We start from the raw sequence: 16728 nt of genomic DNA, 5'->3' as shown, positions 1-16728 counted from the left end.
ATGTTGGATTCTATCTAATATTAAAGCAATCAGTGCAAGACCCAACATCACAGATCAACTGAGGCATGATGAAATGTTTTAGGCGAAATAAAGAATGGCAAAGCTGCAGTATCTTTGCAAAAAGTTACTTAAATGCTGAAAGCATCTGGTAGTGTTGGCATTCTGATCCTAACAGACATAGCAAATGCTATCATAAGAGAAGAGTGTATACCAGGATGCTGGAGTGAGTATTACATTTGTGTATTGATTGTTCAGAGCGCATGGCACAACTACGGTTCCAAGTGAGCATTCTGAAGAAAGTGGTTTCAATCTTACCCAAGCAGGCCAGAGGATTAGTTGGCCAAAACGTGGTGAGAAAACAACTATGGAAGGCAGTAATTACTGAGGATACAGTTACAAAACTCATCATTTCTATCCCCTCGCGGTTAATCATTTGAAGAAGTCCAGGGGATGAGGTGGCTGAAACGTGGTAAAACAACAACTATGAAGATGAGGATAAGTCTGCAAAAGAATGAATACACGGATTATAAAGCTTCATCTCCAAGTATTCTAAAAAGAACGAGTGTTACATTGTCAAAGGAAAAGGAGACGCATGATCACAAAATATTATAAGATTATCAGAGGCATGATTCTCCATGAAGCAGGAATGCTAATAATTGAACATGCAGCGGTAATATAAGACAATAGATTGATATAAATCAGATACAGTTTAGCTTTGAATTTGGGGGTGGGGGTCATGATTGATGCCATTTTCATCATTCATCACCTGCAGGGAACAAGCTCTACATGACATTTGAGGACCTGGAGAAAGCCTTTAACAGTTCCTAGAAAGGTGGTGTGGTGGGCAATATGTAAGGTGAGCATAGAGGAGTGGCTTGTCTATCTGTTACATGATTGCTGGTTGTAAACTGAGGATGGATGATAAAGTTTCACGTTAAGGTTGGAGTCCACCAGGGATCTTTTCTTAGCCTTCTGCTTTTCATTATGGTCTTGTAAATACTGTTGAGTTTTAGTTTGGATTGTCTATGGGAATTATTCTATGCTGATAACTTATCATTGTAGAGTTCTTAGAACAGTTAAAGAACAAACTGGAAATATGGAAAAAGGGTTTTGAGGGTCAACTTATCTAAAACGTGATGTTAACTCTGTGCAGCCACAAGAATGAAGGCATATTGAGCAAAATTTTGTGAGTTGCCTCTGATATATCATGTATCTACATACAAGAAAGTTATGTGAGGAGTATCATGATATATGACAATGAATGATAGGCCCTTGCCATCTGCAGTGCAATGACATGACTGGTATGATCAGATGGATCTGCAATGTGAAATCTAAGTCCAACACATGTTGGAGGGTTTGTAGAAATAACTACATTTGTCCAGCATGAAAGTTATTCTAAAGATGAATCGATTATGCTGGATGTGGAACATTCATCTTTCTAAACTGTTGCAGAAGCATGAATGTCCTAGTTTGCAGGGAGATTGGCTAGTCAAGGAAAATTTAAAAACAAGTGATTGGATAAGACCAAGAATTTGGAAACAGCTGAACTGTAAGAAGTGGAGTGAGCTTGAGATTATCAGAAAACGTCTGACCTGAACAAAGGAAAAGTTACATTAAATCGATAGAAGAAAGAAAGAAACTTTGATTAGTTACTAAGCTTAGTTTTTGAACACAAATACATGTAGATTAAACCCTATACTTTTCTTTGAGGTATTCACGATGATGTATTGATGCAATTCTGTTTTTTTATCTCAGTTTGAACATTGAATAAAATCTACTCAGCTGTGTAAGTTCTTAATATATTCAGTATATTGCCGACATTACAAATTGTTCTGCTATCAGTGCTTTTTCAATGTTTTGTGTTATCTGATGGGTTCACATTAAATTTATTTTGATTTCTCAATTGGTGACCACTATTTTTGTCAATAGCAAACTTCCAGGTTTATTTTTATTGTTCAAAATAGGAATCTATCTTAATAAAATGCCAAACCTTTATAAGGTTTTAGGAATGAAAGTGTTTTTGATTTACTAAAAGATACTTTGTTTGTTTTTTTTTTTAAAACTTGAAACAGGGATCAAAGGAATTCCCAGTGGAACAAGAGGGACCCAGATTGGTATGTAGATAGCTATTGATGCCTTAAGATGTTCTACATTGTTTTGTCAGTCCCATCCCTTTATTTACATACTTTTTGTAATTATTTGAAGGATAAGACAAGCATGTTTTAAGGAACTCACAAATTCCACTAACGAGTGACTGATGTAGTTTCCATTCTTTTTCACTCTTAAAGAAAAGCTTTGTTTAGCGCAATCATATTGATTTTGATGTACTTGCCTGAATCAAAATATAAATTAAATTTATTATAGACTATATATAAATTTTATTATGAATGTCTTTTCCATTTTTTTTTTCAGCACAACTGAACATTTTTAACTAAAGATATGTGAGAAGTAAATTTATTTCATTCAATTAGATTTTAAAATATTCTCAGTTCGACTTTATATGAAGTCAAAACATTTGCAGCTTAGACATTTCTATATTTGCCAATTAAAAAACGAAAATGATAAAACTTATACACTTTAAGATTATTTTATTTATATCACTAGTATGGTTGCCTGGAGGCACGGACAACAAAATAAAAAAAAAGTTCCAAAAAACTTCTTATAAATAGTTTTAAAAAAGTTATGCAAATTGGGCATACAACTAGCTGTGTTTGGGTCTTTGCTTAGGGCCTGTTAACCAGCATTGCCTGGTGGTAGCATCCCTACCCCCACATAAAAAAACTAAAGTATGGCTGTTGTTGTTGCCCAACCCCCAAACCTCCTCATGCTAAGAACGACTTTCGGAATGAACACACCAACCTCCTTATGTTTATAATGGCTTTTGGAATGGAAACCCCATTTTGTGAATGGGGGTGGGATTGTCACAAAATTTGCCTGAAATGTAACTTTAATAATCGCTGTCAGGATTCCCACACTGTGAATGACCAACAAAATTTGTGGTTGCAGTGGCATTTGGCTCACGCATACTAATCTGGCGGCCAGGGTATGGTATTTTTGTTGGCAAGACTGGACTTTAGGTGGTAAAATACTCTCGAACCCTCTATCATTTAAAAGGAACTAAATTCCTGTATGTTAACATGTAAATTGTATTTCAGAAAGTGGCAGTTTTAAAGTTTTCAGAAAAAAGAAATAATATAAACAGAACGTTTTCTTTAAATAATAAACAATTATTTTAAACAATATATACAGCATTTTATTTATATTATAAACAATATAAATAGAACACTTTATTATTTGAAACAATGTAAACCTTTTTAAATTTTAAGTGTTAGACAACAGAAACAGAATTTTTTTATAATTTTAAAAGAAATATTGTTTGTAGACATTTTTCAATATATATACCTAAAAGGAAATAAAATTGGGGGAAATTAGGTAAAACAGTTATGTTTTGTGACCTATTTTCATGTAAAAATAAAAACAAAACATTTACTAATAGTTATAAATGTTTAAAGTACGCACAAACATTTTTCAATATGTATACCCAACAGAAAATACAATTGGGGAAATAAGACAAATCAATTTATTTTGGTTTGTGACCTATTCACATTCAAAAATAAAAACAAAACATGTAATAAGTTATTACCCGTGCGAGCCATAAAAAAAAAAAAAATTTAATTAGGCAACCCCAAAAAAAATGTAAATACCAGCGAGTACTTGTGTGAGCGCAATAAAGAAAAATTAGCCGTAGTAGGCAGGTTCGAATATATAATGCTAAAAAGAAAAAGAGGTGCAAAAATCGAAAATGCCTTAGTCAACTGGCCTGTGGCAAACTTATGACGTTACAACTCTTGAAGATTTGCTGTTTAGTTATACAAATATCCTTGAACCATGTAATCACTAAAAGGAACTCATATGGTTGACACCCCTAAATCACTTAATGTAAACAGTTTATCTACTGTAAAATTAAATCAACATTTTATTTTTATTGTTCAATGTTTTTAAATCTAAATTATGAAACAAAACAGTTAATCCATGTAAAACTTCATCCTGCATTATTTCTTTTAGAGAACAATGTCTAATGTAAAAGTAAACCAACATTTTATTTTTATTAATCAATGTGTGTAATTTTAAATTATAAAATAAAAAAACAGTTTAAAGGCTTCCAAATCACAAAATCTGGGTCTTGACTGTAGTAATTGCATAATTGTTTTTTTGTTTTTTTAAACTTTTATTTACCGCATAAAGAATTTTAGTTAGTTATACTTTAAGAAAAAAAAGGTTTATCTAGATGTTTGCAAAGGAAGAAGAAATCAAACGTTTTAGACAGTTTAGAGGCTTCCAAATCACATAAAAGCTGGGTCTCAACTTTAATAATCTCTTAATCGATTGTTTTAAATTTTCTAATCCGTGTAAAAAGAATGTTAGTCAATCATAATTTTTAAAAAAAAAAAAAGAAAGAAAAAAGGTTTATCTATCTTTTAGAAAAGGGAGAAGAAATAATGGCCATTATAGAAGTATGTTGTGTAGCCGGAGTGTGTATATATGGGGGACATATTTATAATGGTGGACAACATAATACTGATAACGAAGGATGAGACATTTATATACATCACGACGATGACTGCGATGACATTTCGTATTACACATGATGAACATTCATTATTGAAAGATGTGAAATACCGTTAACATTATTGAAGTAGGAGATGTGAAATACAGTTCTTTTTAACACAAGGGAAATACATTACTTGTGATGGTGGGGAGGGCAGGTAACACTTTGGAAAGGTGTTACACAAAGTTCGTTTACAAAGATCACATTACCTTTCATGGTTGAAAGATGACAAACTGAAGACTTATAAATATGACTAGCAGGGAGTACCCAGCGTCGCCCAGATGTAGGATATTGGCACAAGGATGAAGCTTAGTTAAGAATGGCTTCCACGTGGTTAAAATAAAAAAAAAAAAAGAGAAAGAGGTGAGTAATTAGTTTTCCATGCTGTGCCAAAGATAGTGAATTCAATGAGTTAGTAATTAACTTTTGCCCGGTTGGAGGATATTGGCACAAGGACAAAATAAAAAAATTTTTTTAAAAATAAAAAATAGAAAGAGATGGGATTGAAAGCGTAAGGTAATTAGTCTTCCTTGCTTACCATTAGGCCAAAGAGGATGGTGAATTCAATCAGTTGGTAATTAAAAATCTTACTTAAGAATCATAGGAGTCGCCAAGCATGCACAGAAATGAACGTTGCTTTTAAACCTAGCCAGAGGCCAGGTAAATAATTTATTTGCTTCCCCATAAAGCAAAATAGACATAAGGTCATTTTTAATGTGGGGGAAAACCAGTTTCCCAAAAAAAGGGGGCACTCTGGCAGTATCAAAAAAAAAAAAAAAAGTAATTGTCTCAGAATGAAGGATTTCCTCTACATTGACTGAGGACCAATTAACTTAAGTGAAGCATGAGAACAGATACTACACCTTGATCTTAACCTGAAGGGTAAGAACAATACCTCTGCAAGGTAAAGACTGCGGGGGCTAGGTAGGCTTCCCGTTTTCTGTTGTTTGCATTCAAATAGTTTTGCTTTATTATACAAGACAAACACTCGAGACAAAAGCATTGTGGAAATTTTTTAACTCTATCAAAAAAAAGGAAAGAAACGGTGTCCGTTTGCGAATCACAGCTATTATGATTTCAGAAGTATAGGAAAACTTCTTGGGGAATTTAACCGACAGCGGAACCCCAATCTGAAAAGCCTTTCATGAATGTACACAAACACTTGCGCCCATTTTGCTTTTTATTGATATAGACTAGCCTGGGTGCCCGGCGTTGCCCAGGTGTTTGGAAGTGCATGTTGAGCAAAAAAGAAAAGTGGTAGTAGGCAGGCAGTAATAACCTTGTTAAAAAAATCGAAAAAACCAAAACAAAAAAAAAAACAGCGAAAAAAAAATCAGAAAAAAAAAGTGCAATCTTAAGATAACGACGTTGTGTGTGTAGGGGTGGTGGGGGGAGGGGGTAAACTAAAGAATAAGCCCCGGTGTTTAGAGGTGTAAAAAAAAAAAAAAAATTTTGGTCGGAAGGTTGGCTTGAACCCGAAGCCTCGAGGCTAAGGCAGAAAAAAAAAAAAGCTTGATGTGTTACGCATAAACCAAAGAGACAAACAACTAAGTAGTGACAAAATGAAACGTTTAAAAAACCAGCACGTTAAACTAACATGAACGTTTTCTAGGTCAAACATGACGTCATGGTCGCAGTAGTCGTGGAAAAGGGAAAATGAAGGAAGATTTTTTGCTACACCCTCCCTGTACAAAACTGGTGGTTTTAGGCTGAAGGAATTAATGTTTTGGGCCAATTTTTCTATATTTGTTGGCGAAGGTTCGAGCTTTAAAATGATACCTATCTAGCGAAAATCCGTGACGTGTGTCAAAAGTTTTTGCGAGACATACAAACATACATGCACACATTTTTGCTTTTATATATATATATATATATATATATATATATATATATATATATAGACTAGTGGGTGTCCCCGGTGTTGCCCGGGTGTTTAGAGGTGTGCGTGTTGGTGGTGGGGGGGGGGGTCAAAACAAAAGAATAAGCGAAGTAAGAACTCTGTTTAAATATTATATATATATATATATATATATATATATATATATATATATATATATATAAACGTTGTTAAAACTTCTTTAAAAAAATTTGTTGCCCGGGTGTTTGTGTTGGAGGAGGGGTGGGGGGCTTTAAAAAAAGCAGTTTTGGTAAGTAGTTAGAATCGAACCTGAAGTCTTGAGGCGAAGGTGGAAAAAAGTGTGCAAAAAACCTGACACGTTACCCGCTCGGCCAACAAAGAGCAACTGAAACACGTTTGAATTTATTTAAGTATTAAAAACAGAATTGACACGTGCCTGCAATAAAAGTTAACTCTGCTACTAATGAGGTCAAATAGAAGTAGCGGAGTTAACTTTTGCTGCAGGGCAGCTTTTGGGTTTGTTTGCCCAACTTTGGCTTGTTGTTTCCCCAAGATGTTGGGGAGGGGGAAACCAGCTCCCCATTGTCCAGATTGAATAGCAATTGTCTGATATAAGGAGTTTGGCCCCACATTGATCAAAGTTGAATGCTTCTGGACGTTCCCGGTGCGATTGCCGGGAACAATTCTTAGCTTTGAATTAGTTTCAGTTTTATACAAAAAAGCTGAACGAACACAAGATGGGCTGAAATAGCAATAATTTTGTAAAAATCGACGTAAATAAATCTAGACGCAACGCACGTTCCCAAATCGTACATATTATTATCTAGGGACTATATAAACAGTTCTAGGCGATAGTAACCCCCCCCCCCGGGACCGTCGGTGAAAACAGCCTTTTCAAGACACACAAAAAATGCACGCGCATTTGCCTTTAATATATATAGACTAGCAGGGGGGTACCCAGCATTGCCCGGGTGTTTGTAGGTGTGAGTGGGGGGGGGGGTAAGTAATAACCCTGCTTAAATATTATAAAAAAGACAATGTTAAAAAAATTGGAAAAACCAAAACCAAAATGGAAAAAAATGGCACAAATAAACCTGTCGAGTCGAACCTGCAATCTTAAGATAACAATGCTGCGGGTATGGGGTGGGGGGCAAACTATTGCCCAGGTGTTTAAAGGTGTAAAAGAAAAAAATAATAGTTTTGGGTGGGAGGCGGGATTGACAAAAAGCCAACCACTTAACCGTCTCAACCACGAGTGAGAATAATTGATTAGAGTGTTAAGTAAAGGGTTATAAAGCGAGTGAAAGAGGTTTGATTGACAGTAAGACCCTAAATGAGGTCATCGCGGGATCGTTACGATGACGTGGCAGTATTTTTAGTTTTCGCTAAGAGCAATTGTCTGATATAAGGAGAAACTCCACATTGATCAAAAGCTGATTGCTTTCTGGACGTTTCGGCACGAAAGCTGAGAACACGACCCGTTTGAATTTAGTTTCACTGTATTTATACTAAAAAGCAGGACAAACAGGGGACAGAGCGAAATAGCACAAATCTTATAAAAGTCGACGTAAATAAATCTAGATGCGACCCGCGTTCCCAAATTCTAGATATTATTATCTAGGGGCTATATAAACACTTCTAAGCGATAGTAACGACCCCGGGAGCCTCAGCAAAAAAAAGCCTTTTCAAGACATACAAAAAATGCGCGCGTGCATTTGCCTTTTATATATATAGACTAGTGGGGCTACCTGCCATTGCTCGGGACCATATAAACAATTAAAAAATTGAAGTTGATTTTGAACATATTTGTTATTCTTCGGAGAGAGGAATTTTTAATGTCTATGTATCATTAGCTTTTTCGAGCAAAAGAATATTTTACCTACTCTAGGACGGGTATTACACGTATCAAATAATTGTACCTTATCTAGGATAAGTAATTTATACCATATATATGAAATAATATTTCCTTTGCGGGGATGGGTAATATTTTAATTACCCGTCCGAGGGTAGGTAAAATTATTTTAAATAGGTGCTACAGCACGGACGGGTAATTAAAATAAATACATGAAACAATTTCACATACTATCGACAGGTATTGCACAACATGTTAAATAATTTCTCTTACCACCAAGGCTACCATAATTTTAAGAAAACTGAAACAATTTTTAGAAAGTAGATCATTAGACTTTCCAAATTAGTACATAAATACACCATCTTGGTTAAGAATTAGGCAACCATTGCTTCATTATAAATTTCAATATTACTGGGGTTTTTTCACTATCGGCACTAAAATTGTAAGAAAAATTATGACATTTTTTTAACAATGTCTCAGTAGGATTTTCAAATTAATGCATAAATACATTGACACAGTTAGTGATTAGATAACCCTTGCTTCATTATCAAATTCCACATTACTGTGTTTCATTTTAATTCCCCACTACCGACACCAAATTTCTTTGAAAAATACTACATTTTCTGAAGATTACTCAGTAAGTTTTACAAACAAATACACGAATGTATTGAGTTTAATGATTAGGCAATCCTTGCTTCACTACAAAATTCCACATTACTGTGTTCTATTCCTCTCGACTACCGATGCCATATTTTTAAGTGAAATGATATCATTTCTGGAACATAACTGAGCAGGTTTTCCAAGTAAGTATAGAAAAAAAATTTTAAAATAGGGATCACTCCCTACAAAAATTGGCCTAGTAAACTTTCATTAAAAAACCAACAATATATATCAATTAATCTAATTTTGAAATCGTAAACTGTTTCAGCCATATCCGGAATCGACTTCACAAATAAAGTAATTTTGAGATTGAAAATTGGTTAAGCCATTCCAGGACAAACTTTACATTCTACCACCCTCATTTTATCCAAGCGAAGCTGGGTATTCTGCTAGTATATATATATATGACCAAAACAATGTTGCTTAACTTTGGTGATCTACATAAAGCATGTGGAATTCCCACGTAGTTACACATCCGATAATTACCAAGACAATGTTGCTTAACTTTGCTGGTCTACATAAAGCATTTGGTATTCCCAAGTAGTCACCCATCTGATAGTGACCAGACTCCATGTAGCTTAGCTTTGCTGGTCTACATAAAGCATTTGGTATTTCCAAGTAGTCACCCATCTGATAATGACCAAGACAATGTTGCTTAACTTTCATGATCAGCATGAAGCAATTGGTATTCCCAAGCAGTCACCTATCTGATAATGACCAAGACAATGTTGCTTAAGTTTGGTTGTTTGCATAAAGCATTTTGTAGTAGTAACCAAGTAGTAACCCATCTGATAATGGTCAGACTCCATGTTGCTTAACTTAAGTGATCTATACAAAGCATTTGGTATTCCCAAGTAGTCACCCATCTGATAACCAAGACAATGTTGCTTAACTTTGGTGATCTATATAAAGCATTTGGTATTCCCAAGTGGTCTCCCATCTGATAATGACCTAGAACATGTTGCTTAGCTTTGATGATCTACATAAAACATTTTTTATTCCCAAGTAGTAACCCATCTGATAATGACTAGACACCATATCACTTAACTCTGTTGATCTACATAAAGCATTTGGTATTTCCAAGTAGTTACCTATCTGATAATGACCAGTCTACATTTTGCTTAACTTTGGTGATCTACAAAAAATATTTGGTATTCCCAAGTAGTCACCGATCTGATAATGACCAGACTCCATGTTGCTTAACTTTGATGATCTTCGTAAAGCATTTGGTATTCCCAAGTAGTCACCCATCTGATAGACCAGACTCCATGTTGCTTAACTTTGGTGATCTACATAAAGCATTTTGTATTCCCAAGTAGCACCTTCAAAATTTTTCAAATCGGACATACACTGCACAAGCACCTTAAAATTTTTCAAATCGGACCTACACTGCACAAGCACCTTAAAATTTTTCAAATCGGACCTACACTGCACAAGCACTTTCAAAATTGTCAAATCGGACTTATACCGCACAAGCACTTTCAAAATTTTCAAATCAGACCTATACAGCACAAGCACCTTCAAAATTAACAAATCGGACCTATACTGCACAAGCACCTCCAAAATTAACAAATCGGACCTATACTTCACCTTTGTCATATAGTCCCGGACGACGTCGGCTGTTCTTCTAGTACATATACTTCTACTTCATCCAATCCCAGGCTATGCCGGGTATTTTGTTATCTAATCGAATCCCAGGCGACGCTGGGTACTTGGCTAGTACATATATCAACCAATTTTTTCTGATCCCAGGCGACGCCGAGTGTTCTGCTGGGAAAAATTCCATGAATTTTATCCAATTCCAGGTCATGCCGGGTAATCAGCTAGTACATATGTCATGCTAGTGCTATGTCATACAATCCTGGGCAACGCTGGGTATGCTGCTAGTACATATACACCAATTTTATCCAATCCCAGGCTATGCTGGGTATTCTGCTAGTACATACATCCAGCTACGCAATACAATCCTGGGCGATGCAGCATATGAGGCTAGTACATATATCGACCAATCTTATCCGATCCCAGGCAACGCTGGGTATTCTGCTAGGAAACATTCAATGTATTTCCACCTACGTCGGGTAATCTGCTAGTACATAATACTTTTATATGAATTCCTTAAAACCCTTCCTCCTTAACTGAAGATTATATAAAAAACATAACCTCGAATCGAACCTATACTTCACCTTTGTCATACAATCCCGGGCGACGTCTGCTGTTCTTCTAGTACATATACTTCTACTTCATCCAATCCCATTATTTTTCAGAAAGCTATTCTTAGTAAAGAATAGCTTTCTGAAAAATAATGTTTTTATTTCAGAATTTGGAATCAGCAGTTTAGCGATGTGTGATGTTTGGAATATGACATCTTGTCTCAATATAATATACAATAAATATATAATATGCATTATTTTTTTACTTGGTCTTTTGGCTAAGATCTTGTAGTATCTGTTCTTAGAATTCAAGCGGTTTCATCTTTCACCCCCCCCCTCCCACTAAGAAATTAAATTTAAAAATGCATTGTTTACATTTTAAAACATAGTAAAATGATTCTCGTTTCCTGTCTAGACATCTCTCTCTGTATCTCTCTCTCTCTCTCTCTCTCTGTTTGTATGTGTATGTCTCTTTCTCTCCTTCTCTCTCTCTCTTTCCCATAAACAAAGAAGAATACTAAAAAGAAAATGGCCGTATGTTAAAAGTTAGTAAACTTAGCTATTGTTTCGTATCCTACCTAATTTTTAAGCGTAAATATTTTTTGTTCTGGACAGTTATGCTTGTAATGTTTTCGTTTAACTATCGTATCTAACTATTTTTAACCTGCTAATAACTTTGGTAACGTGTTCATAACGTGTAAATTAATATTTTAATTTATATGATACTTTGCATTTTTACCCATAAGAATCTCTTATATACATTGAATACAAACATCGTCATTAAAGCGTTGCTGACGTCAAGATCGCGTGACATGACTCAGCGTTTTTTGAAATACTTATATCATTAGAATCGATTTAAAATGATAAGATTTATGTAATGTTAAAATGTCACTTGGGGGGAGGGGGCTGCAGAAAAACGATCAGCTGACACACTTAGAGTGGATCGTTTGCGTCAAAAATTCGATATTTGTCGTCCGGAGGGTCGGGCTTTAGTATGATACCAAATTTGTGAATTTTTGTTCTGTCTGTCAAAAGTTTTTAACAAACATACAAACACACTCACATTTTTGCTTTTATATATTAGACTAGCGGGGGTACCCGGGTACCCCCGCTAGAAGTATACCCGGCGATGCCCAGGTGTTTTGAGGTAAATCAAAACTCCTGGGGGTGGGGTTAAAATAATAAAAAAAAAAATGTTTTGGTAGGTGAGTATGAGGATTGAACCCGAACCCTTGAGGCAAAGTTGGAAATTAAAGTGTGAAAAAAAAACATGCGGTGTTAACCATTGGACCACCGCGACATACAAGGGAGGCACGTTTGAATTTATTTATTTAACTATTAAAAACAGGTGTCCGCAATAAAAGTTTCCATTTGACCTAATTAAGAAGTTCAAATAGAAGTCACGCAGTGTTTGGATTTGTTTACCCAAATTTGACTGTTTTTTTCCCCAACATATGTTGGGGAGGGGGGAAACTAGCTCCCAATTGTCCAGATTGAATAGCAATTATGATATATAAGATTGATCAAAGCTGATTGCTTCTGGACGTTTCTCGGCGCGATGCCGAGAAGTTGGTTAAATTTGAATTAGTTTTACTTTTTATACGAAAAAGCCTAATCAACACGCGAGAAGTCAAAATAGCAATAATTTTGTAAAAGTCGATGTAAATAAATCTATACGCTACATGCATTTTCAAATCCTAGATATTATTATCTAGGATCTATATAAACACTTCTAAGCGATTGTACCCCCCCCCCCGGGAGAGTGTGCGAGAAAAGCCTTTGCGAGACATACATGAAATGGTCACACACATTTTGGCTTTTATATATATAGAAGGCTAGCGAGGGGTACCCGGCGTTGCCCGGGTGTTTGGAGGTGTGCGTGTTTTTGGGTAAATGAAACAAAAAATCGTTGGCCGGGTGTTTGTTTTAAAAAAAAAACAAAGCCTTGACGCACAGTTGGAAAATAATAAAGTGTGAAAAAAAACGACGTTTAACGGCAGGTGCGCGTTTTTGACGACTTAATGACATTAACTTTGAGTTCAGGACAGTGTTTTATTTATCGCGAGTCTGTTCACTTCTTTCTTTATGCGAAAAAGTCGAATTGACGTGCAGCGATCGAAAACTGTTGAATATTTAAGTTTTGTAAGTCAGACAAGTTAAATAAACATGCGATGCCAGTTCGTAACTCGTACATGTTATCATTTAGACGTGATATAAAAAGTTTTAAGAAGAAGCAACCTGAGCGAAAAGCAAGCGGAAAAAATCCTTTCTTGGACATACACGAAACACACACACGCAAACATTTTCGATTTTATATTTATAGATGATCTTTATTCATATCAGCTGGTGATGATGATAGTCAGGAATTCAGCCCTTAGATTTTTACATTTTCTTATTCCCTTTCTGGTCGCTTCCAAAAGGGTTTCAGCTAACTCGTCTCTCTTCTCAGAACTGACTCCCAACCCCTCGACTCTGACAGAACTCGGAAAATAGTATGTACGGTGTATGTAAACAAATAGTCAGTTCGCAGCCAATGAGATTTGGTGGAATGTAAGAAGGCAGAAATTATTATTTTTGAAATCGGGAAAAGGAAAGATTATGTTATCTATATAAGTATATGAGCCAGATAATAAGGGTGCAACCAACCACCAAAATGCAGACAATCTCCTCGTGTTGACTGGGAGCGTTAGAAGTACTCTTTTTATTTACAGGGAAAAATAGCAACTACTTCCACTATTGATTGTGTTAACTGTAATGTTGCTCCTATGATGTAATCTAGGATCTTACTATAACGAATAAATGTGTGTAAGATGGCGTTTAAAAAGTTACAAAAGATAGTGACTAATAGTCTAGACATAATAAATTTGTATGTGGCATCTGTTGGAGCAAACCTAGTGTACTTTGCAGAAATTTCCCTCTGGACCAATCAAAATATTATAAATGGATAGATATAGCATTTTAAAAGAAATTAATGATTTAGATAATATTTAGCTATTTTGATGAGTTTGTTTTTTACCCAAAACAAGGTATATTGCTACTTCATCATAGAGAGCTTTATTTGGGATCATGTCAACAGAACTGCGAGGGGTTTGAGTATTCACATTACATTTAAACTTCTGTAGTTTTGTACAGTCACGGAAGCAGGAAACGGGTAGAGAGTTTTTAAGTCTGGCAGTTCAAGAGAAGAAACGATTAGAGTAGAAGGCTTTCCGGCATCTCGAGACCTCAACAGTGAAGGAGTAGAATTTTACTGTTTGGTGGGTTGGTCGGGAAGATGTATGCTAAGGAGAACAAGTGCAGGGAGTTCATCAGAGCACATTCTATTAAAATACTTATAAAACAGGCACAGGGATGCAACATTGCGATAGAACAAAGGTTGGAGCTTGGTCGATTAGATTGAAGATTCTTTTTTGGACTCTGTCTACGAGAGTGACTAGCAATAGATGCACCAGATCAGATGTGCTAACTATACTTTATGCATGGGTGAATGGTGGATTTGTGGAGGTATAGAATACACTCAAGTATAAGTAATTTTCTAGCATGGTAGAGAAAGCCCATCTTGTTAGCTGCAGCCTTAGCAATGTCCTCCAATGTATTTTTTTTTTTTTTTTTTTTTTTATAACATCTTCACCCCAAACAAGGCACATTACCACTTTGATGTAGGGGCTATTATCAGGGACATAAGCTACAGGGGTACTATGTGGGGAGTTGGGCAGCAAGATGTCTGTTCACGTTACACTTGAACTTCTGCATGTCAATACAGTTGAAGGGAATTCCAAAGTCTAGCAGTTCTGGGGAAGAAACTACTGGGGTAAAAGGCTCTCTTACATCTAGGGATCTCAACTGTGAAGGGGTGGGATTTTGCTGCTTGTCACGTTTGTCGGGGGTATTTACGTCAAGGGGGTACAAGTGCTTGCAGTTCGTCAGAGTATTCACCGTTAAAGTACTTGTAGAAAAGACAGAGGGATGCAACATTTCATCGATGGGACAGAGGCTGAAGCTTGGATGATAGTTCAGGACCTATCAGGTTGGCGACTCTCTTTTGAACCTAGTCTAGGAGTGAGAGACTAGTAGCAGATGCACCAGCCCAAATATGACAACAATACTCCATACATGGGCGAATGGTGGCCTTATAGAGGTACAGGATACTTTCGGGCGTTAATAGCTTTCTAGCACGGTAGAGAGAACCCACCTTCTTCGCAGCGGTCCTGGCAATGCTCTCAATGTAATTGTTCCAACTCATGTTTCCTGTGAACGTTAGGCCAAGCAGTTTGAAAGAAGTGCTCTCAGATAGTCACTGGCCATTGCTATTGGTGGCAGAGAAGGTTTCTTGTAATTATTGAAGGAAACCAGTTTAGTGTTGGCAGCATTGAATGTGACCATCCATTTTTGTCCCCATTCTACTACAGATCGGAGGTCATCCTCTAGTGTTTTTGCCATTTTTTTTAGTTACGTGTTCATTTGTTTTCCTGTCATGCCTGTTATAGTGTGGTGTTATCAGCATATATACTCATCTCAGAGGCAGTTTTGTCGGGGAGGTCATTGATAAATATTAGGAATAATAGAGGTTTTTCAGTTTCAGTTTAGGTAAGAGGTGCTGAAGAGGTTATGCAGAATACCAAGCATGCAACACAAGTAGACCATCAGCTGACCTTCCATCTACTAGGATTGTGGCCTCAGGAAAGCCCACTGGGGGTGAGTGCAGGGTCCTTTACCATGTGCGACATGGCACTACAAACATCCCGATATTATTCAACTGTTGATGGAACAGCCGTTCTAAGCGCTACCAAGGAGTTAGGGCCCCTGTACTACCAGTTGGGAACAGCAGCCAGCAACTGTCAATCGGGTACCCTCAACCCATCAGACAATGGTCAACCCAATCTACTTGTACTGGCATTATGGCATTCAAGCACTCCCAAGTGCCCAGTTTAGAGTGATGGGATGTGTCGGGAGAGGGGCAAACGGCCTTCATTGCCCTAGTCAGGAAACGAGATCGACCACCGAGTGTTTGTTAAATCTCTGTCATTCGACCTCTACGCCTGGCTAATAGGCAAAGAAGTATGGAAGCTGGGTTATAGACAGTGACTATCTACTCCTTAAGTAGTTTAGGTTTGCAGACCGGTAATTTGTTTGAGTCACCAGCTCTAGAAAGATTGTCATCCAAGACTGAAGAGGCCTCCCTCCCCTTAGCTTCAGAGTTTTTCTTCTCCTAGACGGATGATCTGGGAAGATCTATGGGTCCATCAGGACCGAGAGGGTTTGCCTTGCGCCTGAGTCCTAATCCAGGTATTTCTGCGATCCCCACGTGGGTAGTTAATGTTACTGGGTTAGTATGTAAATGTTATATATCTACTGAAAAATTACACTCCTCAAAGTGATTAAGGGACATTGCTATTTCATAGTTACTGGAGGAGAGGATGAGTAAAAGTTCATGCAGCTATATTTGCAACAGGTTTGTTGGAAGGAGTTAATATATGGTTTAATATTTTTCCTTTTAATTTAGAAATTTCTTTTTTATGTTGGCTTAGGAATAGGATAACGGTCACTTAGGGGGATAACTCCATTTTACTGAGAGATTTGATTATTTTTTCAACTACTT

At 36.5% G+C, this 16728-nt stretch overlaps 1 protein-coding gene across 7 annotated transcripts in view; it reads left to right on the top strand.

Annotated features, from left to right (window-relative positions):
- LOC145283792 (clathrin interactor 1-like) overlaps positions 1–16728 on the top strand; it is a 546043-nt gene that overhangs the window by 211887 nt on the left and 317428 nt on the right. For 5 of the 7 annotated variants that reach the window (XM_080132871.1, XM_080132868.1, XM_080132872.1 and 2 more), the window contains one exon: positions 2073–2114. The exons of the other annotated variants lie outside the window; for them this stretch is intronic. In XM_080132871.1, coding sequence (XP_079988997.1) covers positions 2073–2114 — 42 coding nt within the window. The remainder of the gene's footprint in view (positions 1–2072; positions 2115–16728) is intronic. 7 annotated transcript variants of the gene reach the window in all.

The sequence above is a fragment of the Euprymna scolopes genome, chromosome 8 (genome assembly GCF_053919585.1).
Source record: "Euprymna scolopes isolate OS-2025 chromosome 8, ASM5391958v1, whole genome shotgun sequence".
In the NCBI taxonomy this organism is placed as follows: Eukaryota; Metazoa; Mollusca; class Cephalopoda; order Sepiida; family Sepiolidae; genus Euprymna; species Euprymna scolopes.
The sequence above is the reverse complement of the archived record's forward strand: the minus strand, read 5'-3'. Positions and strand labels throughout refer to the sequence as shown.